This window comes from Cervus canadensis, chromosome 1 (genome assembly GCF_019320065.1).
Source record: "Cervus canadensis isolate Bull #8, Minnesota chromosome 1, ASM1932006v1, whole genome shotgun sequence".
Taxonomy (NCBI): Eukaryota; Metazoa; Chordata; class Mammalia; order Artiodactyla; family Cervidae; genus Cervus; species Cervus canadensis.
Genome location: NC_057386.1, coordinates 54,371,816 through 54,397,221, shown reverse-complemented (window position 1 = coordinate 54,397,221; position 25,406 = coordinate 54,371,816). Strand labels below are relative to the sequence as shown.

General features: G+C 48.1%; 1 protein-coding gene across 2 annotated transcripts in view; it reads left to right on the top strand.

Moving 5' to 3' along the window:
* Positions 1-15,736: 15,736 nt before the first annotated feature.
* The window catches only part of HLF (HLF transcription factor, PAR bZIP family member), a 54,945-nt gene continuing 45,275 nt past the window's right edge, over positions 15,737-25,406 (top strand). The window contains exons 1-2 of one of the 2 annotated variants that reach the window (XM_043483621.1): positions 15,737-16,284; positions 18,426-18,761. In XM_043483621.1, the coding sequence (XP_043339556.1) occupies positions 16,170-16,284; positions 18,426-18,761 (451 nt within the window). In that variant the 5' untranslated portion in view covers positions 15,737-16,169. Of the gene's footprint in view, positions 16,285-16,924; positions 16,943-18,425; positions 18,762-25,406 lie in introns of those variants that run through there. The other variant, XM_043483632.1, reaches the window with a different exon arrangement.

Genomic DNA, 25,406 nt, shown 5'->3' with positions numbered 1-25,406 from the left:
CAACATCACAAAGCAATTTTCCTCCACTTAAAAAATAAATTAAAAAGAAAAACAAGAATGGTGCAAATTGAGAGGGTAGTTGGACATCTGAAGTCATTTCAATCATGTATCTTAGAAGGCATTAGCTGTTTCAAATTTGCATGTGAGTGAGGGTACAGATCACTTGGAACACAGAAAAAGGTAATAAATACTCAAAATTCTCTACTTCCTGTGCATTCTACTACATTTTATTAGTATTTATGCTCTTGAGGTTATTTACATCTATCCGTCCAGTGGAAATTCCATATAATGTTGTGCTGCAATACAGCTTCTCCCAACTCTGCATTAAATGGCATTGTATTAGCAGCTTGAAATTGACTGAGATAGGAGTTTTTACACCCAGGAAAACAGCCAATACTGGCTTCTAGACCCATAGAAACTTTATACATAGTGCATACTCTTACAGACCTGATCTCTTTGGCTTCTTCCATATTGCATTTATGAGACATTCATATCATTGCATGGAGTGGATTCACTGAGGGGAGAATCAGTAGCAGGGGTACAAGGAAGGGAGAGGTGGACACCAGTGAAGAGGCACTTTGGCCAGATTTTGCTTTTAGGATGATACCAAGGGGGAGGCGGAGCTTTGGGATGGAACATGCTGTCATCGGCCCTGATCCCACGTCAAGAAGAGTCACAGCTCCTGGAAATGTTGGGGGAGGAGACAGGATTGGGGATTGCATGAAAAGTAAAATGTCCACACACACACACATCTGAAGATGGAGCACCAGCTACAGGGTTTGTAGAAAATCCTTGGTGTATTAGGTGTACAGGAAATAAATACGGTAAAAGAGACGAGGTTCTTATAGACAAAGCAGATTGCAGCCATGAAGACTCCCATACTTTTGTTGAAAAAAAACAGGGGTTACTGTAGATCCTTGGTTTCAAGGAATTCTTTAGTTTGAAACAGGATGAGGAAGGTAACTAATATACAAAAAGAGAAGGAGAAGGAATCTTATCGCAGTGGTAAAACTGTACTAATAAGACAATAGAGAGGAGAAAACCAGGATAAGGATTACAGAGAGGAAGGGCTGATTTTTATCAAGGTTCAATATGCAAAGGTCTGAATGAGTTGGAAGAAAAGGAAATATTTCCATTCTTTTGTGTGCCTTTGTGTGTTTGTTCATTCATTCATGCATTTAATATCTATGTTTCCAGCAGAAGGCTCAGTGCATTTGGTGAAGAGGCAGGGTCTGAGCCTGGAACTTTGCTTTTAGAGCTAAAGTTTTATTTTGGCTGGAGAGGAAAAGACAAGACATTCAATAGAGGAGAGGGAAAAGAGGGAAGAGGAGAAGAGGGGAGGGGAGGTGAGGGGAGGGGAGGCGAGGGGAGGGGAGGAAGCCATGTGAAGCAGAGGAAGGAAGCCAGCCCTTCTGCTTTTCCTCCGCCTCCCTTTCTTCCACAATGGCAACTGCCCAGTGAAGTCGTGCAGTTGTGTCTGACTCTCTTCGACCCCAGGGACTGTAGCCTACCAGGCACCTCATTCCATGGAATTTTCCAGGCCAAGTGTACGGGAGTGGGTTGCCATTTCCTTCTCCAGGGGATCTTCCCGACCCAGGGATCAAACCCAGGTCTCCCGCATTGCGGGTGGACACTTTACCATCTGAGCCACCAGGGAAGCCCCAGGGGGAGAGCATTCCCTTTTATTTCTAATGTTTTCAACTTACTAGTGTTCTAGTATAGAACTGTCTAGATTATCATGAAGACTAGTACAAAGATAAGCTCTAAAACTGATCCAGGACCTAGGGTAGCATTTTTACAGTATAATCCCAGAACCACATAAATCAGCATAACTTTCCATAGTGGGTTGAATCTGGTCCCATCAAGAAGATATGTCAAGGAGCTTTCCAGGTGGTCTAGTGGTTAAGAATCTGCCTGCTAATGCAGGGGACATAGGTTCGATCCCTGGTCTGGGAAGATTCTACATGACTCAAGGCAACCAAACCCATGTTCCACAACTACTGAGCCTATACTCTAGAGCCTGTGCTTCTGCAACAAGAGAAGCCACCGCAATGAGAAGCCCACACATCGCAACTAGAGAGTAGCCCCTGCTCATCACAACTAGAGAAAGCCCACACACAGCAATGAAGACCCAGCGCAGCCAAAACTAAAAAAAAGGAAGATATGTCCAAGTCCTAACCTCCCAGTACCCGTGAATGTGACCTTATTTGGAAATAGCATCTTTGCAGATGAAATTAATTTAAGAATCTCCAGGTAAAAGCCTCCTGTATTTAGGATGAGTTCCAAAACCCATGACTGGTATCCTTATAAGAGAAATAAGAGGGATATTTGAGACCCACATCAGAGGCCAAGGCCATATGGAGGCGAAGGCAGATATATGTGAAGCGATGCAGCCGCAGCCAAAGAATGTCCGGAGCCCCCAGCAGCAGGAAGAGGCCAGGAGAGATTCTCCCTGAAGGGCCTTTGCAGGGACCCTGAGCTACCAGTATCTTTAGTTTAGGCCTCCAGAACTGTGAGAGGAAAATTCCTTTCATTTTCAGACACCACATTTGTGGTGTTTGTCAGGGCAGCCCTAGGAAACTAACTGGGCCATGCTAAGTCGCTTCAGTCATGTCCGAGTCCTTGCGACCCTATGAACCGTAACCCACCAGGCTCCTCAAGAATACCGGAGTGGGTTGCCATGCCCTCCTCCAGGGGATCTTCCTGACCCAGAGATGGAACCTGAGTCTCTTACCTCTCCTGCATTGGCAGGCAGGTTCTTTACCCACTAGCTCCACCTGGGAAGCCCTAGGAAATGATCCACCTTGATGCAAACATAGTGCAAATGACTTAACAACTAAACAACAGCAAGAGATTACTAAATGAAAACTCTCAGCAGCAGGCCCAGGAATCTACATTGTAATGAACCCCTCTAAATGTTAGTGTATAAGGTTTGACAATTGCACTTAAAGAACAGCAGAGTGTGGCTTCTGACTTTTGGGATGGAAGTGGCTCAATATTTCAAGATTATTATTTTTTTTAATGAAATGGGAAATCCCAAAGTCTGCCTTCCACTTTCTCAGCACAGAAGCCAGGATTATCAGGCAGAGGCGTGAGATGCCCAGATTACTGTTATTGGAGACATATAATTACTTAAGCCCTGGCGGAGTAGCAACAGGAGCCACAGGCCTGGAGACCTGGTAACTGGTCTCACCGGGCAGGAAACCTCTCTGATTGTGCAGAAACGAATGAGGAAGGAGAGCTGCACGGTCAAGGCTGGGTGTCGGCAGGTAAGCAGAAACCAAGCTGGAGAGGTAATGGAGAACCTGGGAAGCTTGATAACAAACACAGCTAACACTCAGATGTGGGTAAAAGCTGATGGGCAGAGGCGGAAGGACCAAGCTCCTGAGCCCTGTAAATGATATTCTCCACGCCTCTGAAGGGAGGCAAGTAGGAACACTTGAAATGTGAGCAGAGAAAACAATGGTTAGGTAAACTAATCCACACCTTTGGATGACCCAGGCAAATGACTCCAGATATTGGTGTTGCCCCCATAAAATCTGTATATGTATGCTTTCACACCGGTATGTGGTGGGTACAGCGTTAGGTGTGGTGACGAATACCAAGAGAAAAGAACCACACTCTCAAGGAGCAGAGGGGAAGACGGACATGAAGCCAAGAGTTTCTGGGGCACAAAGGAGGATGAAGTGTTCTTGAGGGCATCAGGGAGATTTCAACAAGCAGTGGCAGCTGTGCTGAGCCCAGAAGGCTGAGACAGGCATTCCTGCGAGCTGTGAGAGCAGGACTCCTTGTGGTCATCTGGCTCACACTCTGGCCCAGGCTCTAGCCCCAGTCCTTTATGTATTAATGTGCTTAACCCTCCCCTGGGAAGTGGGTACAAGTGCTACCCTCATCTCATGGCTGGGGAAACTGAAACTCTAGGAAGTTGAGGGACTTGCCACACATCAGCCAACTGAGAGACAATGGCCAGGTTTTGAGCTCCTGGGTCTTGTTCCCCGAGCAGCCCGCTGCCTGCTGCCCTGCTGGGGGAGCTGGTGGGGGAGGGGTGGGCTAGAAGGAGCCTGAAGGCTGGTGCCCAACTGGGGCCAGGCATCTGCTACAGGAGAAGGGTGGGTTTCATTCTGCAGGTAGTGTAGGGATACTGAGGGCTCACAGTGAAAGGAAAGAAGCCAAATCCCAATTAGACTTTTGGAACCTAAGTTTGGAGGAACACTACTTTGTGAAGGCGGGAAGTGAAGATGGAAAGTTCAGGGGCAGCAGTGGGTAAGGAGGCTCCCCTAGAGGGAGAGCTGCAGCAAGCCTTCCAAGGCAGCGGCAGTGAGGATGGAAGGGTCGGTTCTGTAGCTTCTAACCTGCTGACCCTGCAAGCTGGTGCCAGTGGGGAGAGGGGGAGAGGAAATGCAACCAGGGGAGGGGTTGGTTCATTTGAGAGTAGGACGAAAGCGGAGTACCATTCAGAGTTATTTTGCAAAGAGGATTAGATTCTGAAATATTTGGAACTTACTGAGTTTGGTGGCATCTAAGCTGACTTGGTTGAACAAGATAACTGTGCCAGCCAGGTCATATTGTTTCTGTTTTCTTCATATTATGATGGTTTGACATTTGACATCTTAAAAACCTTCCTACCCCTTTTGGGGCTGGACAATTCTTTTTTTTTTTTTTTTAATAATTAATTTGGTTGTGTTGAGTCTTGGCAGCCTGCAGGATTTAGTTCCCTGATTGGGGATCAAACTTGGGCCCCTGCACTGGGAAGACAGAGTCTTAACCACTGGACCATCAGGGCAGTCCTGGGGCTAGACAGTTCTTACAGATAGCAGAGGACTCGGCTGTAAGCACACTCCTGATATACAAATGAACCAACCCAGAGCCACACCCCCTCTACCTGGCCTGAACACCCTCAGGGTGATGGTACTTTGCCTTAATTACCCTGGGTACTCTGCAAATAGGACCACCCCTGTAGCCTGCAGCTGATATTACTCAACTGGCCAGCTGTAGACTGTGGACCCTTCCCTGCCTCGCCTTTCCAGCACAAATTAAAGGCCGTGGCCTGGGTTCTCCCCTCACTCCTGCCCCTTCAGCCTCCTGACCAGTGCTGGTGCTTCACCATACGGCCCTGCATGGGGTGCCGGGCCTCCTGTTCCTAGGACCTGTGAGTACATTTAACTTGTTTTCACAAGCCTCTCCTTGTCCTTGTCTTCTCTTGAGGCCACGATTGACTGCTCCTCACCTGAAAAAGTACAAAACACAGGCAAAAGCACCAACTCTGTCACCAAAAGAAGCTTTCCACAGCCACAGACTGTGCTGTTATCCTTGAGGGCAGAGGTGGAAGAATATGGTTCAATTCAGTTCAGTTCAGTTCAGTTGCTAAGTCGTGTCCGACTCTTTCCAACCCCAAAAACCACAGCACGCCAGGCCTCCCTGTCCATCACAAGCTCCCGGAGTCCACCCAAACCCATGTCCATTGAGCCAGTGATGCCATCCAACCATCTCATCCTCTGTCGTCCCCTTCTCCTCCCACCTTCAATCTTTCCCAGCATCAGGGTCTTTTCAAATGAGTCAGTTCTTCACATCAGGTGGCCAAAGTATTGGAGTTTCAGCTTCAGCATCAGTCCTTTCAGTGAATATTCAGGAATGATTTCCTTTAGGATGGACTAGTTTGATCTCCTTGCTGTCCAAGGGACTCTCAAGAGTCTTCTCCAACACCACAGTTCAAATACATCAATTCTATGGTGCTCAGCTTTCTTTATAGTCCAACTCTCACATCCATACATGACTACTGGAAAAACCATAGCTTTGACTAGATGGACCTTTGTCAGCAAAGTAACATCTCTGCTTTTTAATATGCTGTCTAGGTTGGTCATAACTTTCCTTCCAAGGAGTAAGTGTCTTTTTAATTTCATGGCTGCAGTCACCATCAACAGTGATTTTGGAGCCCCCCAAATTAAGTCTCTCACTGTTTCCCCATCTATTTGCCATGAAGTGATGGGATGAGATGCCATGATCTTAGTTTTCTGAATGTTGAGTTTTAAGCCAACTTTTTCACTCACCTCTTTCACTTTCATCAAGAGGCTCTTTAGTTCTTTGTTTTCTGCCATAAGGGTGGTGTCTTCTGCATATCTGAGGTTATTGATATTTCTCTCGGCAGTCTTGATTCCAGCTTGTGCTTCATCCAGCCCAGAACCTCCAACTCTTGGGACTTCCTCTTCCTTCCACTCTAACTATTTGGTCCCAGTTGGGGTGGTCACATTCCTATCAACTACAGGACACCACTGCCCACTCCAAGAATGGGCAGCTGATCTAAGCTGGGCCCATCTGAGCCTGTCTACAAAACCAAGAAAGAGAGTTAGTCCATCTCTTGTGGAGGAAAGTCAAAGATATGAAACTCCTAAATGACTGGAAGCCACACAGTGCATGAAAGAGGCCAATTTGCAGACAGAGAATGCAGAGACAACGAGAAGGCAAAGTGAAGCCAACTCAAACTCCCCATATTCGCCTCAGCCAGTGTGGCTTTGGCTTATGACACCCCAAGAATTTTCATCAATAAAAAGGTATCAGTGTCTATCTCCTAGCATTGTCTTAAAGATGGTCTGTGATGATGCAAAGTACTTAGCACAGAGCCTGGCCTGATCCGTGCTCTGCATATAGTCATTGCCATGGTTAAGATCATTGGTATCATTCTTCTTGTGAGCTTGGCATTCTAGAAACTGAGCAGTCTGTAGTTCCAACTGTGCTATTCCATACCTGTGTACCTTACACCCGGCATACCTCTCCTACTCCCCACTTCCCTCATCTACTCCTAATTCTACCTACAAAACCTTCCTGAGGCCACTCTCTGAAGCCCTTTAGTAAGAGGCAGTCACTTCCCTCTTCACACTGTTTGTCTCTCTCAACTGTACACTGATGTACATATCTAGCTAAGTGACTGTCTTCCCAGCTGACTGCAGGGAACCCCATGTTTCTGTTTCTCCTCTTAGCTTGAATCCTCAGCATCCAGAACAGTGCTTGGTCCCAAAGTGCTCTTCTCCATCCATCAGCATTCTGTGCCTGGAGAAGAGGACCTACAGAAACAGAAAGGCAGGCCTGCTGAAAGCTCCTCAATCTTCATGTTCCCTGCCTGACAAAAAAAGCACCAACTGATGGGAAACTGTGCTTGGAGCCTAGTAAAATTAGTGTCCAAAAAGCCAGGAAGGTTGCCTCCAGCTCTGAGCAAGGACCAGCAGATTTGAAGCCTGTGAGGCATAATGAGCTGGGATAAAGGGAGCCTAGAATGTGTCTGTCCATGTGTGAGAAGACCTAACGCCACCTCAGCCAAGCGAGGCCCTTTCTCCTGCTTTTCCCTCCCAGGCTCTGAGCCCCTGTGATGGACGTGTCCACATCCTCACAGCTGTGCAATGGGAGGGAAGTCTCAGCAAGATCGTGTGCACCCAGCTGACACTGCCTGCAGTCATTAAGGCCATGCAACTCACTAGCCTGGCTCTAACCCCATGTTCAGCAAGGACGCTCCCATGGAGAGTGTCCCTACGGGGCAGGAAACACACTATCCAGCTGATACGAATCTTTAAGTATTGTTAGAAGTTCAACACACCTGGCATGCCCAGTGCATCTTTACAAAAGAAAGCTGTGCCAAGTTGATCTGGCCACACATGGCTTGGGACACATGTTTGAGTAAAACCAGCTACCTTGGCCTCTAGTAATTGAACCCATTACCAATGTCCCAACAAAGACACCCACTTAAAGGCATTGGTTTGGCCACTTGTTATGAGATGGCCCACGTGAAACTCTGCCCAGTGCAAAATCTGGATATAGAAAATGGTGGTGAGGTCTGTGGATCACATTTTGTCTTGGAGTGAAGAGGCAATGAACAGAGGGAACCTGCATTCCTGTGTGATGAGATGCCTTTGTTCCTAACATGGCCCTTGTTCCTAACACATGCCCTTGAGCCTAACACGCAGCTTGGAAACTATAGAGTGTGGTTAATAGTCAATTTTGCTGAGACTGACTGAACCTGGATTCTAGAAAACTGAAGGCTAGATTCTGAGTCATGGCAAGTTCTTGCCTCTGTAGCTTAAACATCTCTAACTTCAGTTATACTGACTAGATTTGAAATAATTTTCACGTGCTAATTAATACCCTATATAGGGATTTCCCTATAGCTCAGATGGTAAGGAATCTGCCTGCAATGCAGGAGACCCAGGTTCAATCCCTCGGTCAGGAAGATCCCCTAGAGAAGGAAATGACAATCCACTCCAGTATTCTTGCTTGGACAATTCCAGAGACAGAGGAATTCTGTGGAATTCTGGTGGGCTACAGTCTATGGGGTCGCAAAGAGTAGGACATGACTAAGTGACTAATACACAATTAACAACCAGATTTCTATTCCTCACCCTTTAGTAAGATACAGGAAATGGACATATTTTCCCTAGTCTGGTTGAAAGGTTATTCGGAATCTGCTTTATTGGATTCTTTCATTGAACTTCAAACTCATACATCTTTTGGAGTCTGGAAGCAATAGAAGGTGGCTACCCTGGCTAAAGCGAGAAAAGTCTGAAAAAAGAAAAGGACGCATGTGTTTGGATTAAAAGGAGCATCTAATATCACGGGCCAAATAAACAGATATGTAGATCCACAAATGGAACATCCCTGCAAAGGAACAGAAAAACAGAAAATGCAAAAGTGCCCCATCCAGTTAACAAGTTCTCACATTTGTTTCAGTCAGTCAATCAGTTCAGTCACTCAGTCGTGTCTGACTCTTTGAGACCCTATGGACTGCAGCACACCAGGCCTCCCTGTCCATCACCAAATCCCAGAATTTACTCAAATTCATGTCCATCGAGTCAGTGATGCCATCCATCTTGTTCTCTGTCGTTCCCTTCTCCTCCCACCTTCAATCTTTCCCAGCATCAGGGTCTTTTCAAATGAGTCAGCTCTTCACATCAGGTGGCCAAAGTATTGGAGTTTCAGCTTCAGCATCAGTCCTTTCAGTGAATATTCAGGAATGATTTCCTTTAGGATGGACTAGTTTGATCTCCTTGCTGTCCAAGGGACTCTCAAGAGTCTTCTCCAACACCACAGTTCAAATACATCAATTCTATGGTGCTCAGCTTTCTTTATAGTCCAACTCTCACATCCATACATGACCACTGGAAAAACCATAGTTCTGACTAGATGGACCCTTGTTGGCAAAGTAACGTCTCTGCTTTTTAATATGCTGTCTAGGTTGGTCATAACTTTCCTTCCAAGGAGTAAGCGTCTTTTAATTTCATGACTGCAGTCACCATCAACAGTGATTTTGAAGCCCCCCAAAATAAAGTCAGCCACTGTTTCCCTTGTTTCCCCATCTATTTGCCATCAAGTGATGGGACCAGATGCCATAATCTTAGTTTTCTGAATGTTGAATTTTAAGCCAACTTTTTCACTCACCTCTTTCACTTTCATCAGGAGGCTCTTTAGTTCTTTGCTGTCATAAAGGTGGTGTCTTCTGCATATCTGAGGTTATTGATATTTCTCCCAGGAATCTTGTGCTTCATCCAGCCTGCCATTTCTCATGATGTACTCTGCATGTACGTTAAATAAGCAGGGTGACAATATACAGCCCTTCCCAGAACCTCCATGTGCGTTATCTCATTTAGTCCTCCTAGTGACTCTGATCTTTAGTTTTTATTTCACACAAAGAAAATGGAGATCAGAGAGGTTATCCAAGGTCACAGGACAGAGGAAGAATTTGAACCAGAGGGAAGCCCAGTGAGTTTACTGGATGGATGACTGTCATTCATTTACTGCATGGAGGTTAAGAGCACATGTTTTGGAGTCAAGCAGAGTTGTTTTCAGCTCACAGGTTTTCCATGTCCCAGCTAGGCAAAGGACCATGGCAAGTCACTACCTTCTCTGAGCTTCACTGTTCTCATCTGTAAAATGGGGGTGACAATGCTCCGCACCCTATGCTGATGTTACAAGTAAAAAATGAGATAATATATTAAGTGTCTAATGCTGTGCCAGAACACAGTTAAGCACACAATAAATGCGCCTTTTCCTCCTTCATGTTGTTCTAACTACTACTTTAGTAGGAGATACCGAAGTATGTCTCACCCCAAACTCTGTACTTATTCTACTGTCTCCCTTTTCAACATATTGTATATCTGTTCTTTCCTTCTTGTCAACACAATTTTTCTTCGCTTTCCTCTGGATTTCAATAAACCACACCTACCTGGCTTACCACATTTACTGGTTTTTTTGTTTGTTTGTTTGTTTGTTTGTTTTAGAAATTAATATCAAGGAATTAAAGATAGTTTAAACAAAATCCCATATATTTGGAAATTAAACATCCACTTATCAATGATGGGTGTATCTAAGATGGCTTACCACCTCTTACAGGTATCTGTCTGTCCTACTCCTTATTATTTCATTTAGTAAGCACCCCAGAACCCAGATCTAGGGTAGGAAGTCCAGCCCTGGTCCTTCACATGAGTCATCCTTTGGAGAAGAGCTTAGCCTGCTAAACATGTGTTTGCTTTTGGTTTGCATGTTCCTGCACCAAGTGAATGGATTTGAGGGTCTCTAGTAGTTAAGCTAATTAATTATAATTTTCCCATCTTTGGTGTTTTAGCTGGGATAGAGGTTTCAGGAAGGAGAGAGGGAGAGCTGGGTTAGGCGTATCCAGCTCAACTCCCATGTGATGTCTTTACTTCTGAATTAATTCCCTGGATAAAGTGCCCTTTCTGGCAACAAGATAAACAGGTTCATCTAGAGGTTTGGCTCGCTGGCACATAAAGCCTTTTATAACCCTAGTGGCTGCTTCTCAGCACCCCAGGCTCCCAGCCGCTGGTAGGGTACAGTGGCAGGCATTGTGTGCTCAGTAAGCTTTCACGCCCACTGGGAACCTGAAACACAGACGCTGCTCACCCTGCAAAGACCTTTCTGCAGACCTGCAGGGCAATGCCAAGGCGGCAGCATCAAATCTGCCCCCACTAGGCTGCAAGAAAGACTTCCACACTCAGTCTCCCCCAAGTTCTGAAGTGACAGGCCAGCTGCAAACCACTGGCTGGACAGAAGGCTGAGTCCTACACCATCAGGGCAGAGCACGGCTGTGCTGACAGCTAAGAGGTTGTCTGAGAAACCCTTCTTCTACGGTCATTTCTATTTTTAGGACAGTTCCATATTCCAGGAGCCTCTGCTATACTTCCCTACTTGAAGAGACAACTAAAGAGTTGCCACTGACCTGTTAAATGTTCTCCTTATAGAATTTATTTGTTTGGATGTATGCAACAGATGTTTAGTTTTGACCTTTTTATCCCCCAAGCACATGCAGGTTAGGACAGGAGGGCTGAAAATATTCACATTTGTAACAAAAAGCATTCAATAGACTTGATTATTTACTCTTAGACATAAAAAACAAATTAGCCATGCCTCTGCCTCTAGGCTCTTATTTACCTTAACATGGACAGCTTTGTAGAAGGTCTTGTAGCAAACCAAATGAGCCATCCAAAGTGAGCCATTAATTTTAGCCTTGAACTTGGGTGAACTTTGTTCTGCTGCTTGATATGAATCAGAGCCCAGGAAACTTAGAAATAGCATTATTCTGTTCTTGGAAATAAAGCATCCATTTTCCCTTGGGGATCAAAGGTTTTGATTACTCACAAATATACAGTCAAATAATTTTCAATAAATGTACCAAAGTGATTCAAGGGGGAAGTAAAATTCTTTTCAATAGTTGCTGCTAGAACAATCAAATATTCCCATGAGAAAAAAAAACAGAGCCTCAACTTTTGTGCCTCAACTTCTCAGTGCTAGCCACAAAATTTAATTTGAGATGGGTCATTGACTTAAAAGGAAAAGTTTAAACTATAAAAGCTTTAGAAGAAAATATCTCCAAAACTCAGGATTCTTAGTTCACCAAAAGTAATAGCCATGAAAAATTTTTTAATAAATTGAACTTCATTAAATTAAAGTTCCATAAGTCCATGAATCTTTGCTCATGGAAAGGCAACGTCAAGAAAATGAATAGGAAAGCCACAGAGTGGATGGAAACACATGTATCTGCCAAAGGACCTGTTATCCAAAGCATATAAAGAACTCCTAAAATTCAATAATAAAAAAGACAAACAACCTAATTTTAAATTGGGCAAGGGACTTCAGCAGTTTGCACAGAAAAATATACAAATGATTGATATGCACATGACAATGTGCTTAACATTGTCATCATGAAAATTCAAATTAAAAGCACAATGAGACATTCATTCACTTTAATGGCTAAATATTTTACAACTGACAGAGGTAAATGTCAGTAAGAACTCAGAGTAATCAGGATTCTCAACTGCTGCTGGAAATGCAGAATAAGTCACCTACTTTAGGAAGTTGTTTGGCAGTTTCTCATAAAGTAAAACATGTATCCTTCCAATGAAACCAACTGCACTCCTATTTGTTTATCCAAAAGAAATGAAAACACATTCACAAGTTGTCAATTGCTTTTCTCCATATCTTGACCAATCTCATTCCTTTCTGGAATTCCCTTTTTCCTATCTGCAGCCCTGATGTCCACATGTACAAATACTATGCATTCTCTTTATTTATTTATTTTTGATGTGGACCATTTTTAAAGTTGGGCTTTCCTGGTGGCTCAGATGGTAAAGAATCCGCCTGCAATGCGGGAGACCTGGGTTCGATCCCTGGGTTGGAAAGGTCCTCTGGAGAAGAGCATGGCCGCCCACTCCAGTATTCTTGCCTGGAGAATCCCATGGACAGAGGAGCCTGGCGGGCTACAGTCCATGGGGTTGCAAAGAGTTGGACACAACTGAGTGACTAAGCACAGCACAGCACATTTTTAAAGTCTTTATTGAATTTGTTACAATATTGCTTCTATTTCACGGTTTTGGATTTTTTGGCCAGGAGGCCTGTGGAATCTTAGCTCCCTGGTTAGGGATTGAACCCATACCTCCTTGATCACCAGGGAATTCCCCAAATACTATGCATTCTTAATGTCTTGTTTTGAGAAAGCTTGCTGGTTCCTTTCCCTTATCGTTATTCTCCAGGCCTGTCTTGTATTCTTTCTGTGTTCCTCATGTGCGTGTGTGCTAAGTCGCTTCAGTGGTGTCTGACTCTTTCTGATCCTATGGACCATAAACCACCAGGCTCCTCTGTCCATGGGATTCTCCAGGCAAGAATACTGGAGTGGGTAACTATGCCCTCCTCAAGGAGATTTTCCCCAATCCAGGAATCAAACCTGCATCTCTTATGTCTCCTGCATTGGTAGGTGGATTCTTTACCAGTAGCGCCACCTGGGAAGCCCATGTTTCTCATAGACCATCACTTTTCACATTGGTTACATATGGCATATCACCAGCCAGTCTCTAAGTTCCCATCTGACCTGATCCCTCTGGTCTGACATCTTCACCTGGCACCCAGAGCTTTATACAAGTTGTTTTGAACTAGTACTGAATGAATGACTGAGTGGACATATATTCATCCAATGACATGATGGACTTACGGTCAGAAGATCTTGATATAATGATATTTGATAAATTCTCTAATCTTATTTGCCTTTATTTAAGATAAAATAACTTGGTAGACTCTTACTTTGGGGACCTCCTAATGAACTATGCCACCCAACTTGCATGCCCCTGTATGGTCTCTTCTCACACTGACTTGAGATTTGACTACATGTCTGACTTTGACCAGTGGAACATTAGCAAGCAAAATCTTAACAAGTGCTGCAGATTGGGGCTTATCTTAGATGGCTGGCTCTTGGCAGCCCTGAGCTGTCATGTAAGAAGTCAGACTACAGGGCTGGAGAGACCACACAAAGGCCACGTGAAAGCAGACAAGCCTTAACACTTCGTGTAGAGGAAGAGAAGGCTGGCCATTTCAGTGTACCAGATGAGTCTAGTCCAGATTGCAGGATGAGGAGAAAAAATAAAACAGTTGTTCTTTGAAGGCAATAGATTTTTGAGTGATTGTTTGGAGATGTCATCTCTATCTACCCATTTTTGCTCCTTTAAAACTATATTGTAATGTGCATATATGCCAGGCTCTAAACTTTTTTGAGGGTTAGAACTATGTCTTATTCATCTATAGGTCCCTGGCATACAGCTGGTGCTCGATACATATATGTGACATTAGCTTAAAGCCTGACGTTTTCGGAATTTGGTTGAAGTCTGAAGCATTCTAGCACTATCTCACCTATCTTTCCTCATAATTTTCAAATGAGGAAAAATGTAGAGGTCACTTGATCATATGCCCAATGAGGAGGAATCTGCGGCTCAGAGAGGGAAAGGCACTCACCAGAAGCCACCCTGCCAAGGGCACCCTACACCTGGTCTCCTGTCATCCAATTGCCATCAGGGGCTCCAAGGAAGGACCACCAAGAATTTCCACCCCCCAGAGGTAGTCTTTAACAGAAAAACAAAACCTTTTTATTTTGGGTTGGGGAATAGCTGATTAACAATGTGATAATTTCAGGTGACTAGTGAAGGGACTCAGCCATACACATAGGTGTATCCCTTCTCCAGCAAACTCCCCTCCCGTCCAAGCTGCCACATAACATTGAGCAGAGTTCCCTGTGCTATATACAGGAGGTCCTTGTTGGTTATCCATTTTAAATATAGCAATCACTGCCCACTCTTAGCCAGAGGTAGTGTTTACAGAGACCATTCTGTCTTATTGCAAGCTTGTATTAATTTGTGCCCATTCACTCTTGCAAACTTTTCCGGAGATGACGGTACCCTAATCTTAGTGAGGAGATATGGGAAGGGAGGGTGAGGAAGACCCAGATGCCTGTGTGTTGGGGGTGGGGAGCTCCCCAGGCCTGGATGCCAGCGCTACCAGCCAAGCCACACCCAGCTGCACGCAGTACTCAGCGATCACCCCTGTCTGGTGGCAAACTGGCCAAGCACGAACCTGCAGCTGCTGTGGTGGCCTTGAACAGTTATGTTACTTTGGGGAAATTTTTACAAAATCATTTTAAATACCATGCAGACTTTGTAATCCAGGCACAGTCATCTGCGTTCTTTTAGAGCAAATATTCCTGAAATACCATTCGGTGTGTGTGTCTCTCCTGCCCTCACTCAACTTCAGGCCAGAGTGTATCCCTATTAACATTGCCTTGAAAGCTCTGGAAACAGTTCACAGCGCTTCTCTGTGGTTCCCTCTCTGGTTTTTATTATGTCTCATTTGAACTTCTAGCAAGTCCTTATTTTTCTGGGGTTGTGGGAGCGGGACAAGAGAACGGGAGCTAAATTTGGCTGGGGCCGGGGGGAATATTTAGAAGAGTACCCTCGATTGGACCCTAAAGATCCTAAAGCAGTCATTGCCGAACTTGGCTGCTCCCTAATCACTCTGGGAGTGATTTTTCAAACGCCCTAAATTATCCCCAGGTGGAAAACTAAAGAGATACATTTCTCATTCGTCTTCTTACTGTGAAAAAGTTCGCTCCTCAGCGCAGGCCCACGGCCCGCGGCGGGGGAGACCTGGTGTCCCGACGCCCTTCGCCGCCCGCCGGCACCACAAGGCTCCGGAAAGTCGGCGCGCGCGGCGACGCTACACTCGCGGCGGGGGCGGAGCCTATGGGCGGGGCCTCAGTGGGCGGAGCCGCGGGGCCCGCCCCCGAACGCCGCTGGGCGCGCGGGGCGGGCGCTGACGTCACTCCCGGCCGGCCGCGGCACATGGGCGGCCGGCTGCGCTGGGCCGGGCGCTGCGCTGGGCCGGGCGCTGCGGGGCCGCCGGCGCGGGGGGCAGCGGCCGCGGCGCGGGAGGGGCGGGGCGGGGCGCGCGGCCTCGCGCTCGCGCTCGCGCCGGGGCGGTGCGGGCTCTCCGCCTTCTGCAGCGCTCTGCATGTTTTTCCTTTCTTTTTCGCAATTTTGAGCGTTGTGCATGAAGAGAGGTTCGAGGCAGGTGAGAGCATCCCGCCCGCCGCGGAGGAGCCCGCGGGCACTTGGCGCGCTCCCCGAGGGTCGTCTGCGCTGGGAGCCCGAAAGTTCTTTTGGTTTTGTGTTTTTATGCAGATGTATTTATAAAGACATAAGTAATTATTTTTTCTTTTTCTTCTCTTGTCTCCACCGCCTTGAAAGCTAGTACTTTTGGCAAAGGACGGAGGAAAAAGCTCAGCAACATTTTGGGGGGAGGTTGGAGTGGTTTTTTTTTGTTTTTTTTTTAAAGAAAAAAAAATTGAGTGCATCGCGATGGAGAAAATGTCCCGACCGCTTCCCCTGAACCCCACCTTTATCCCGCCTCCCTACGGCGTGCTCAGGTCCTTGCTGGAGAACCCGCTGAAGCTCCCCCTTCATCACGAAGACGGTGAGCGCTGCCCTGCTGGCTGCCCCGCTGGGCACCCCCGGAGCATCCCCCGCTCCCCCACTCCCGGCACCCCGGCCCCGCTTGAATGAAATTGAGGTGCTCACCTATCGCCCCACCCCTCCTCCCCCGACAAAGGGAGGGGACGGTTCTGTCGTGGGGACATTCCGTGTTGCTAGTTGAGCGCCGGGGCCCCGGCCGGGCCTTGCGGGTCCTCTCGGGCGGCGCAGGTGGGAGACAGAAGTTGACAGGTCGGCGTCCCCGAGGTCGAGGTGCATCCACACGCGGAGCGAAAGCGCCAGCGCAGGGGCGAGGGGCGCCCCGCGTGCCCGGGAGTGAACCCCAGGGCCGGGCTCCAAGCGGGCGGGGGCTCGAGTCAGGGGTCGCACCGCGGAGCGGGGGTATTTGCGATCGTGCTGATCACAGCTCTTAGTTTTAGCGTTTGGAGCTCCCGAGGCGACAGCGGAGACGCCCGGTGTCCCGGGCTGGGTGCTTCAGGCCGGGAGATGGGGGCTGGGGTGGGCTGGGGGAGTGGTCCCTGGGCGGGGTGCCGCGCACGCCCCTGGCCCCCTTCACCGCGCACTTTCCCGGTAGGAGGGGAGAGCCAGGCAGGCTCACGTGTAACCTCACCGGAGCCTCCTCTGGCCTGAGCCCTTTCTGGGTAAGTCCCAAACCTTCCCCGGGCAACCCTGGCTGGGGCAGGCCCGGAGGGTTCCTGCGAGGAGGCGCCGGATCCAGTTGGTGCCGCCAGGGATTTGTCGTTTGGGCTGGGGGGTTTCCTGCCATAGGTATCCCAGGAGCAAATGTGAACGGTGAGGTGAGCCCTGCGGCTCAGGAGTGTAAAGTCTTAAAAGATCCTTTGGCTGCAAGCAGCCGGGTCATATGCGCATTTTTCTTTCCTAGGACAACCTGTTGCATTGCAAGAGCTGAGGGGTTTGGTTCCCAGTCTGCAGAACGGAGCTTCCCTCTTAAATCACCTTTAAGGAGGGGCACTTGGGAGGAAGGTGCTGCCTGCAGTCTTTTGCATCTGTGGGAGTTTCGAAGTCAGATTCTTGGGAGATGAGACTGTAGAGGATTAGAAGGGCTGGCATGGAGGCTGTGTTTCTGTGAGGAAGAAAGTCAGAAGCTAAATTCCTTAATCACAGATTTCACCCGCACTTGAGGACTAGCAGACTTGTCCAAATCCAGAGCGCTGGTTAAGGACCTAATGGGGTGAGGGATTCTTGCAGGTAGAAAATAGCTGTACATCTCCATCATAGATGCTCAGAGGAACCACCTTTTCTGGTAACTGTGCTCTTGACAGGTTCCATACAGGTATAATTTTCGAGTTCGATCATACCTAAGTGTTTGGGGAAGAGGAGGAAGAAAACACTTTTGTATTTTAAACCACACCAAAACAAGAAACTCCTTTTGTAAAATACAGTGTACCCCAGTGGCTTTAGAAGCAAACACATGTGGGCTGGGAAGTTCTCAGCTTTCCTCTCTAGGATGTGATCCATTGGTTAAGCTCCCATAATCCTCAGAGCCTCTGTGTCTTCATTGTGAATGGAAGTTGTCACTATTTGCAAGTTTATTATGAGATTTTTTGGGGGAGAAACATATAAAAGAACCAGGTATGTTAGTAGGTGCTCAATACAGGGTATCAAAGAAGGGCAGAGAGTCCCTGCTTTACCAAAATTAGCATTACTAATACACTGGCTTTCTAAATCTGAATGACCTCATATTGTCACTGTAATGAATTTCCTGGAAGATAAATTATGCCTAGTTATTGGCTGTTTTCTTAAAAATCACAGCAGTTGTATGTAATTGCAGGTGTTATTTTCCCACTGTGGATTTAAATTATTATTTGTCTCCTTAAATAATGCACTGAGGGCTGTGCTGTCTTGTTTATATCCTAGATCAGTCTCTATCCCTGTCCCGAGCACTAGTGCTTTCTTTCCAAAGTAAATAGGAAGATGTCGAAAAACAGGCAGAGATCCATGTCCTGCCTGAACTTTTAACTCTAGAGCCACAAGCAGCAGCAGCCTGAGAACAGCCCCGTACGTGTGGAAAGTAGTTTTGTAGCAGAAGCCAAGGAGGAGTGATAAAAAGTGAGACTTTTTCACTGTCTTTTTTAAACTCCAATATTATCCCTTGTTTTGCAGCATATAGTAAGGATAAAGACAAGGAAAAGAAGCTGGATGATGAGAGTAATAGCCCGACGGTCCCCCAGTCAGCATTCTTGGGGCCCACCTTATGGGACAAAACCCTTCCCTATGACGGAGATACCTTCCAGTTGGAATACATGGACCTGGAGGAGTTTTTGTCAGAAAATGGCATTCCCCCCAGCCCGTCTCAGCATGACCACAGCCCCCACCCTCCTGGGCTGCAGCCGACTTCCTCAGCGGCCCCTTCCGTCATGGACCTCAGCAGTCGGGCCTCCGCACCCATTCACCCTGGCATCCCACCCCCGAACTGTGTGCAGAGCCCCATGCGACCAGGTAAAGTCCCAGATGGTTCTGCCTTCCCCTGGGGAGGAGGGGAGCGAAGGGGGAGGACGGGGCTGACATGAACATCTTGATCCTCAGGGGTGCATCCGAAAGGGGGAGTCTTGGGTTTCAGCCACAGTAGTGGTTGTCCCATTTCAGCGAGCGCGTCACCCAGAGAGTCAGCTAAAGGCCGACTCTATGGAACCTACCCCTAGAAATTCTGACCTTTCAGGTCTGGCTGAGGCCTGGAATATGCATTTTTTATCCAGCCCCAGTGGGGATTCTAATGCAGCTGATCCAAGGACTGCAGTTTGAGGAATGCCAACCTGCGGTTAATGATTGGGATAATTCAGGCCCCTGACTCACCCGCGTCTCTTTTCCTCCTTCCCCAAGTACACAGATAACAGGGCCTTGCTAATGATTTGGGTGGACTGTCTGTATCATGCTGTGGTTTGCCTGTATTCGTTGTTTTTTGGCTGAAGGGGAACAAGATGTGAGTGAGGGGTGGGGGGCAGGTATCTTTTTCATCCATTTCAGCTTGTGTTGTCAGTTGAGAAACTGAGTCTTAAAGTAGGTCTCACCTTAAGCATGACTTAGCCTTCTTCAGCATCACATCCTGTCTTTCTCTTCACTATTCCTACCAAATTGTTCTTTTTATTTTATTTTTTTTTTCATTTTCATCTGCTCACCACACGTAATCCACTTTTATCAAAACCTACAAGGCTGGCTTTAAATGGTGTTGAAATATTGCACAAAAACGTTACCTGAAATGACCGGTACTTCAAAACCCACCCGCAAACGCTCAGATGTAAACACAAGTGAGGGCGCTCTGTCTCCGTGTCTTTAGCCCCCTGTCGTACAAAACACGCAGGAAGAAAAGCCGTTTCATTTGCACAGGTAACTGGGAACAAAGATGCAGCGGACAAATCGTCGGGAGGGTCACCGAGCCAGGGAACTTAGCTGCGGGGAGGCCAGAAAGCAGGACGGTGGGAGGCTTGAGCCGGAGATCTCTCCCGATCTCTGTGTCCTCGGCTCATGTAGAGTTTCTGTGGCACACAGCGCGAGATGAAAATGAAAGGAAATGGTGCAGAGGAGGAAGAGAATGCCCCTGCCTCGGAATGCCAGTATTGGACTTAAAGCTCTCCCATTCAGTCTCTCTGCGGCCCCTTCTTCGAAACACACTTTGAGTTATAGCTTCCAGGGTGCTGCCTGGAACAGCATGAAGTCTTAGCCCCTGCCCACCCCCGGGGGCCACAGAAGCTTGTGGAGACACCCTTTCCTGTGAGCCTGACCCCCTGTTACTTAGGACATACAGGGGTGTTCTCCCAGGAACAGATCACAAAATAAATAACCGTTAGAGCGAGAAAAGAGTCAGGAGGAAGGGCACAGAAGCCAGGTGAGAAGGCTTAGCTGCGCCTCTGTCATCTGCTCTGCAGAATGAGATGGACGGCTTTGCAGCAGTGGGACTTGACAAAGTGCTGCAGCCTTTCTGGGCCTCAGTTTCCCTTTTGTGCAGGAGGGTATCATTTTGGTTTGATTGGGTCATTGTGAAAATTAGAGATAATGTGTCTAAGGGGTCAGACGACTAGCACTAGATACTTCTTAATGAGAGCAATTATGATCATTATTCTGTTTGTGTCAGCTTCCATCACTTCTTCCAATGCCTGTCTTCTGAAAGACCTTCACAGAGTAACTAGTACTGTGTGTAACCCTTTGTTCTGCAGAGAAATGTCGGGAGATTTTGACCAATAGTTTTTGGCTTGCAGTGTTCTAAGCCTAACACTTACACTCAGTTGACAAGTTATTTCTCAGTCTTCTGTTCATGCATAGGATGTGTGCCATGGTAGAAATACTGCGGTTTTTTTTCCCCCAAAAGGCATGCTGGTGGGGGGGTCTCCACCCTTAGGTTCCTACTGAAAAATCAAGAATTGGGATTTTGGAGCTTGAAAGTCATTTGAATCAATATTGATCAACGACTTTCAGAAACTTGTGATGCCCTACTCAGACTTGCAGTCCATAACAAAGGACTCCTGCTTTCAGTGGCTGTCATTTTGTTAGGTTATAGAGTTAAAGATACTTGGATCAAAGGGGGCACTGGGACCTAGAAATAAGTTCTTCACTTATATGTTTTTTTTCACAACGGAAGCACACTTCATAAATAATACTCTTCAATTCATTTAAACTCAATGATATTCCTGACAAAAAAAGGAAAAGAAGTTAGAGCTCTTCTTAAAATACCCAGTGCAGATAAAATAACACTGCTGTTCTTACAGAGGTGATAATGCAACGTAAAATTCTAGGGAAGGTGGAGTTAATGGGTGGTATATCACAGGCAAACCTGAAACAGGAGAAAGTCCTTCATTATTCTGTGTAATCACAGTGGTGACCCAAATAGAAATACCGAGTAACCCGTGAGGAAAACAAATCCTGAGAAGGGAAGAGCACAGAGGTAGCTGTGAGCATTCCGGGAACTGTAGAATCTCAGTCTGCAGCAAGATTCCTCAGGTGAGTCTGCTGTAGGGGCTGCCTGTGTTTTGTGGGATGTTTGAGGGCATCCCTGCCCTCTGTTCTGTAGAAGGCAGTAAACCCTCCCCACCCCAACCTGTGACCAGTAAAAATGTCTCCTGTTACTGCCAAATGTCCCCAGAGGGCAAAATCGCCCCCTCTCTCTCCCCACCCCCAGCCCGCCCCGGAACTACTGACCTCAACTTGCGATTTGAACGGCCACATCTGGGCTTAATTCAGGATCCTGTCACACACATGGATGCCTTATACCTCCTGTAATGCATTATGGCAAAACTTTGGAAGCAGTCAGGAGACCTTAAGTTGCCAAGAAGAAATATAACATTAATAAGAGCATAGTTATCCACTTTTAGTTAATAAAACTAAGACATCAGGATAATCAGGAGATAATTGCAAAGCAATTTTGTTAAATATTTGTTTTCTACTCTCTGCTCAGCATGCATATTTTGAGTTATACTCAGTAGCATTGTACCATTAGTGCTACCTGTGTGGCTGAAGGGAAGTGAAAGAGATGACAAATTATGCATTTCTAGGTTTACCCCAAGTGTGTCTTGGAATGACAAGGTGAGTGTTCCTGTGAATTCTCTTACTGTTTACCCTGACTGCTCTCCAAGCCCTCTCCTATTTTATACACCCATCATTATTCTTCTCTTTACCTGTCTGTTCAAAGAATGAGTTAAATATCTGAATGCAATTTTCCTTGAAGAAATAACCCAGGGATCCGCTGAAGCCTTCTCTGGCAGTGGGGGTTATTGCTATGCTTTCTGGGCTGACATCTTAATCAGGAGCAGTGGTGGTTCCTGGATGTGGTAGGCATTGGAAGGGGCTTCTCACGCATTTGAGGTGCAGCTTCCTGGCCATTCCTGAGCCCGCAGGGATGGCAGGAGAGTCCTGACCACTTCAACGTTTGCATGTCAGATGCTATCAGAGGTGGTGCCGGGAGTGCTTTCCTGGAGGTATGTGCTGCATACGGAAAAAAGAAGAATCAGTTTGCCCTGAGAATTGAGTGATTGCTTTAAGGACAGCAGTCCCTTTAGGGAAAGTCATCTATAGCAGACAAAGGCAGAGTTATTTTTAAATCACATGCTTGTAAAGCCAGAATTGAAATTGTTTCCTCTGGTGGTTTTTCTTTGAATAGCTTGGAGGTGTCCTGCCACCATTAGACCCGAATTCAGCTGAGAATTATGAAGCCTCTCTTTCCCATTCTGAGCACAATCTGGGTTGTGGTGAGGCTGGTTAGGGAGTAAAGTGAAAACCCTTCCGTGTTGGGGTGAGGGTGAGGGTGGGGGGGTCGGGGAGACCCCACTGGAGCTCGGCAGGATGGAGGGGTGTGGTGGTCGGGGAGACCCCACTGGAGCTTGGCAGGATGGAAGGGGGTGGTGGTGTCCGGGAGACCCCACTGGAGCTTGGCAGGATGGTGGGGTGGGTGGTCGGGGAGACCCCACTGGAGCTCCACAGGATGGAGGGGTGTGGTGGTCAGGGAGACCCCACTGGAGCTTGGCAGGATGGAGAGGAGGAGTGGTGTCAGGGAGACCCCACTGGAGCGTGGCAGGATGGTGGGAGGGGGTGGGAGGGGAGACCCCACTGGAGCTTGGCAGGATGTGGGGGTCGGGGAGACCCCACTGGAGCTTGGCAGGATGGGGGGGTCGGGGAGACTCCACTGGAGCTTGGCAGGATGGAGGGGGTGGTCGGGGAGACCCACTGGAGCTTGGCAGGATGGTGGGAGGGGGTGGTCGGGGAGACCCCACTGGAGCTTGGCAGGATGGGGGGGTTGGGGAGACCCCACTGGAGCTTGGCAGGATGGAATCAGCGTTGTGTCTGCTCTGTTCCTGCTCTTGTAATGAGGTTCTGATGGGGAAGGGAGGGACCGCCATGGGATCCAGATTGTCATGTCGGGGAGATCTGTGCTGGGGGCCCTGAAATTACGAGGGGTCCTGCTGAAGCAACAGAGTTCTTTGGGCTTTCCTGACACCATGAGATGAAGCTTCGATTTCTCCCTGCCCTTAAGCGTGTGCAGTTCATGTACCTTCCCGTCCCACATGCTGGTCACGTCTGCAGGTTGGGAGTGCTCTGAGTTGAGGTGCACTGCGCCCCATGTGTCTTGGGAGTGCTTTCCATTCATCGGGATCAAGGAGGCCTTGAGGGGAGAGCATCAGCTTTGTCCTTGAAGCAGGCAGACTTTTCTTGGTTCCAGTTCATCTTCTCCACCACACCCTGCAGAGGACAGGGGCGCCCTGCTCTCTTGGCTTTGCCGTCTGTAACATTCCTGGGACTGCACATCCTCGCCTTCTGGCAGGAGGTGTTTCTGGACAGGGGTGCAGAGTGAGGGTGACTAGGCGCTTACAAGCATCAGCTCTGGGCCCAGGGACTTGGGTTCACAGCCTGGACGTACGCTGGCTTGCTGTGTAACTTTGGGTCCATTTCCTGACCTCTTTAAGCCTTGGTGTTCCCATTGGGAGAATGGACACTGGAAACAGTCACCTCCCATGGGGTGTTAGCAGGCTGTGTGACACAGGCCTCCTCCGAGCTTGGATCTGGAGGGATGTCGTGGTTTGCCAGCAGGGAAAGGAATGGCTTATTCCCAACCCCATTCTCCATTTAGGGATGTGTTTCATCCAGCGCCCTTCCCTCTGCAAAACTAGGACATGAGGTGTTTTGTGGTCCACCCCCACCCCCGGCACCACTGCCCCCCACCCCCCGCGGGCCCTATACCCTGGAGGCTGCTTGACTTTTCGGCCTCATTCTGGATTAGAACGAGCCACTTCCCTGATGTTACCCCAGCAGTTTCTGGGTTCGCACCTCATGTCCTCCAGTGTAGACACGGCCGCTTGCCAGGTGCCCAGCCCCCAGCTCCCTCGTGCATGAGCCCCAGCGACCCTGGCTGCCTGCCCTGGGCACGTGGCTGTGCCTCGCGGAGCTCGCCCGGCCTGGGTGGCGAGCTGGCCGCCTGCCACCCCCCGCCCCCACCCTCTCTTCCCTTCCCAGGCACGCTGCCGCGAGTGCAGCGAGCGATCGTAATCCTGACCCTGACCCTGGCACGAGAAGGCCGTGCTCCGAAGGGCCGTTCCCATGCCAGGGAAGCCTGCTCTGCCCCACGTCCTAGCCAGACCCCAAGTGCCCAGCTGCCCAGAGGCGCTGTCTGCTCTGTGCTGCTGCGGTGGGCAGGCTTCCTGCAGGCCGGCTCCTGCCAAGGAGCTTGGCAGAGGCTCTTCAGTTCAACCCGGTGTCTACCAGATGAGAAAAATAGCAGTGTAAAGACAGAACTAGGTAGAGCAGAAGAACGGGTGGGGGGAGGTGGGAAGGAGGGGGCTGAGATAACATCCCGGAGCAGAGCGCCAGAGGGTGAGAGACAACAGTGATGGACTGGGTTTCACAGAAGCCTCCCCGCCAACCAGCACTAATCACTTGTACCCAGGAATCATTTTTTATGTCTCAGCAGTGAAGATGGAGGGAAGCGGGAGGGTGGCAGTGGAAGCATTAAGACTGAAAAAGCTTTGGAAGAGAATAAACGAGAGAGGGATGGGGCGGTGCAGGGCCTGCATTTGGTTCTGTGATGGGAAGGGCCGAGAATACTGGGGCCAGGTCGTATCCCACTTTATTATACTGTTTGGTGTGCCCCCAGCACATGTCTTAACCGGAAACCACTCAACCACTGTTGTGGAATAAATTGAAATGTGCTTCCGACATAGGTGCTTGCTGGCTCACCGTTCAGATGTCCAAAATCAGGATGACCTGTGTTTGATACGTGGGTCATCCAGGCAGCGTGTCACTCTTGTCGGGCACAGGATCCCACAAACAAGCACACCTGGTGTCAGTCCCGTCCCTGCCACGCTCGCCCATGCTCTTGGACATGTCCCTTAAACGGTGTGAGCTTTGCATTTTCCATCTGGAACTTCGGAGAAATCCTTGGACATGCCTCCTAGGGTTGTTGAAGGACTGCTGGAGAAGACTTGGCACAGTGATGGGCCCACAGCAAACGCCCAGTCACAGCTGCTCTGAGGGCGTCCTCATTCCCGTCTGGTCTCATCTCTCATAGGAGGACCTCATCTCTCGCTGGGTTCCTGGGGAGTCTCCATACCTCTCCCTTCCTGGCCAGTTAAGGCCTCTGGAGTCGGCATTTCTCCTTTGCTTCTC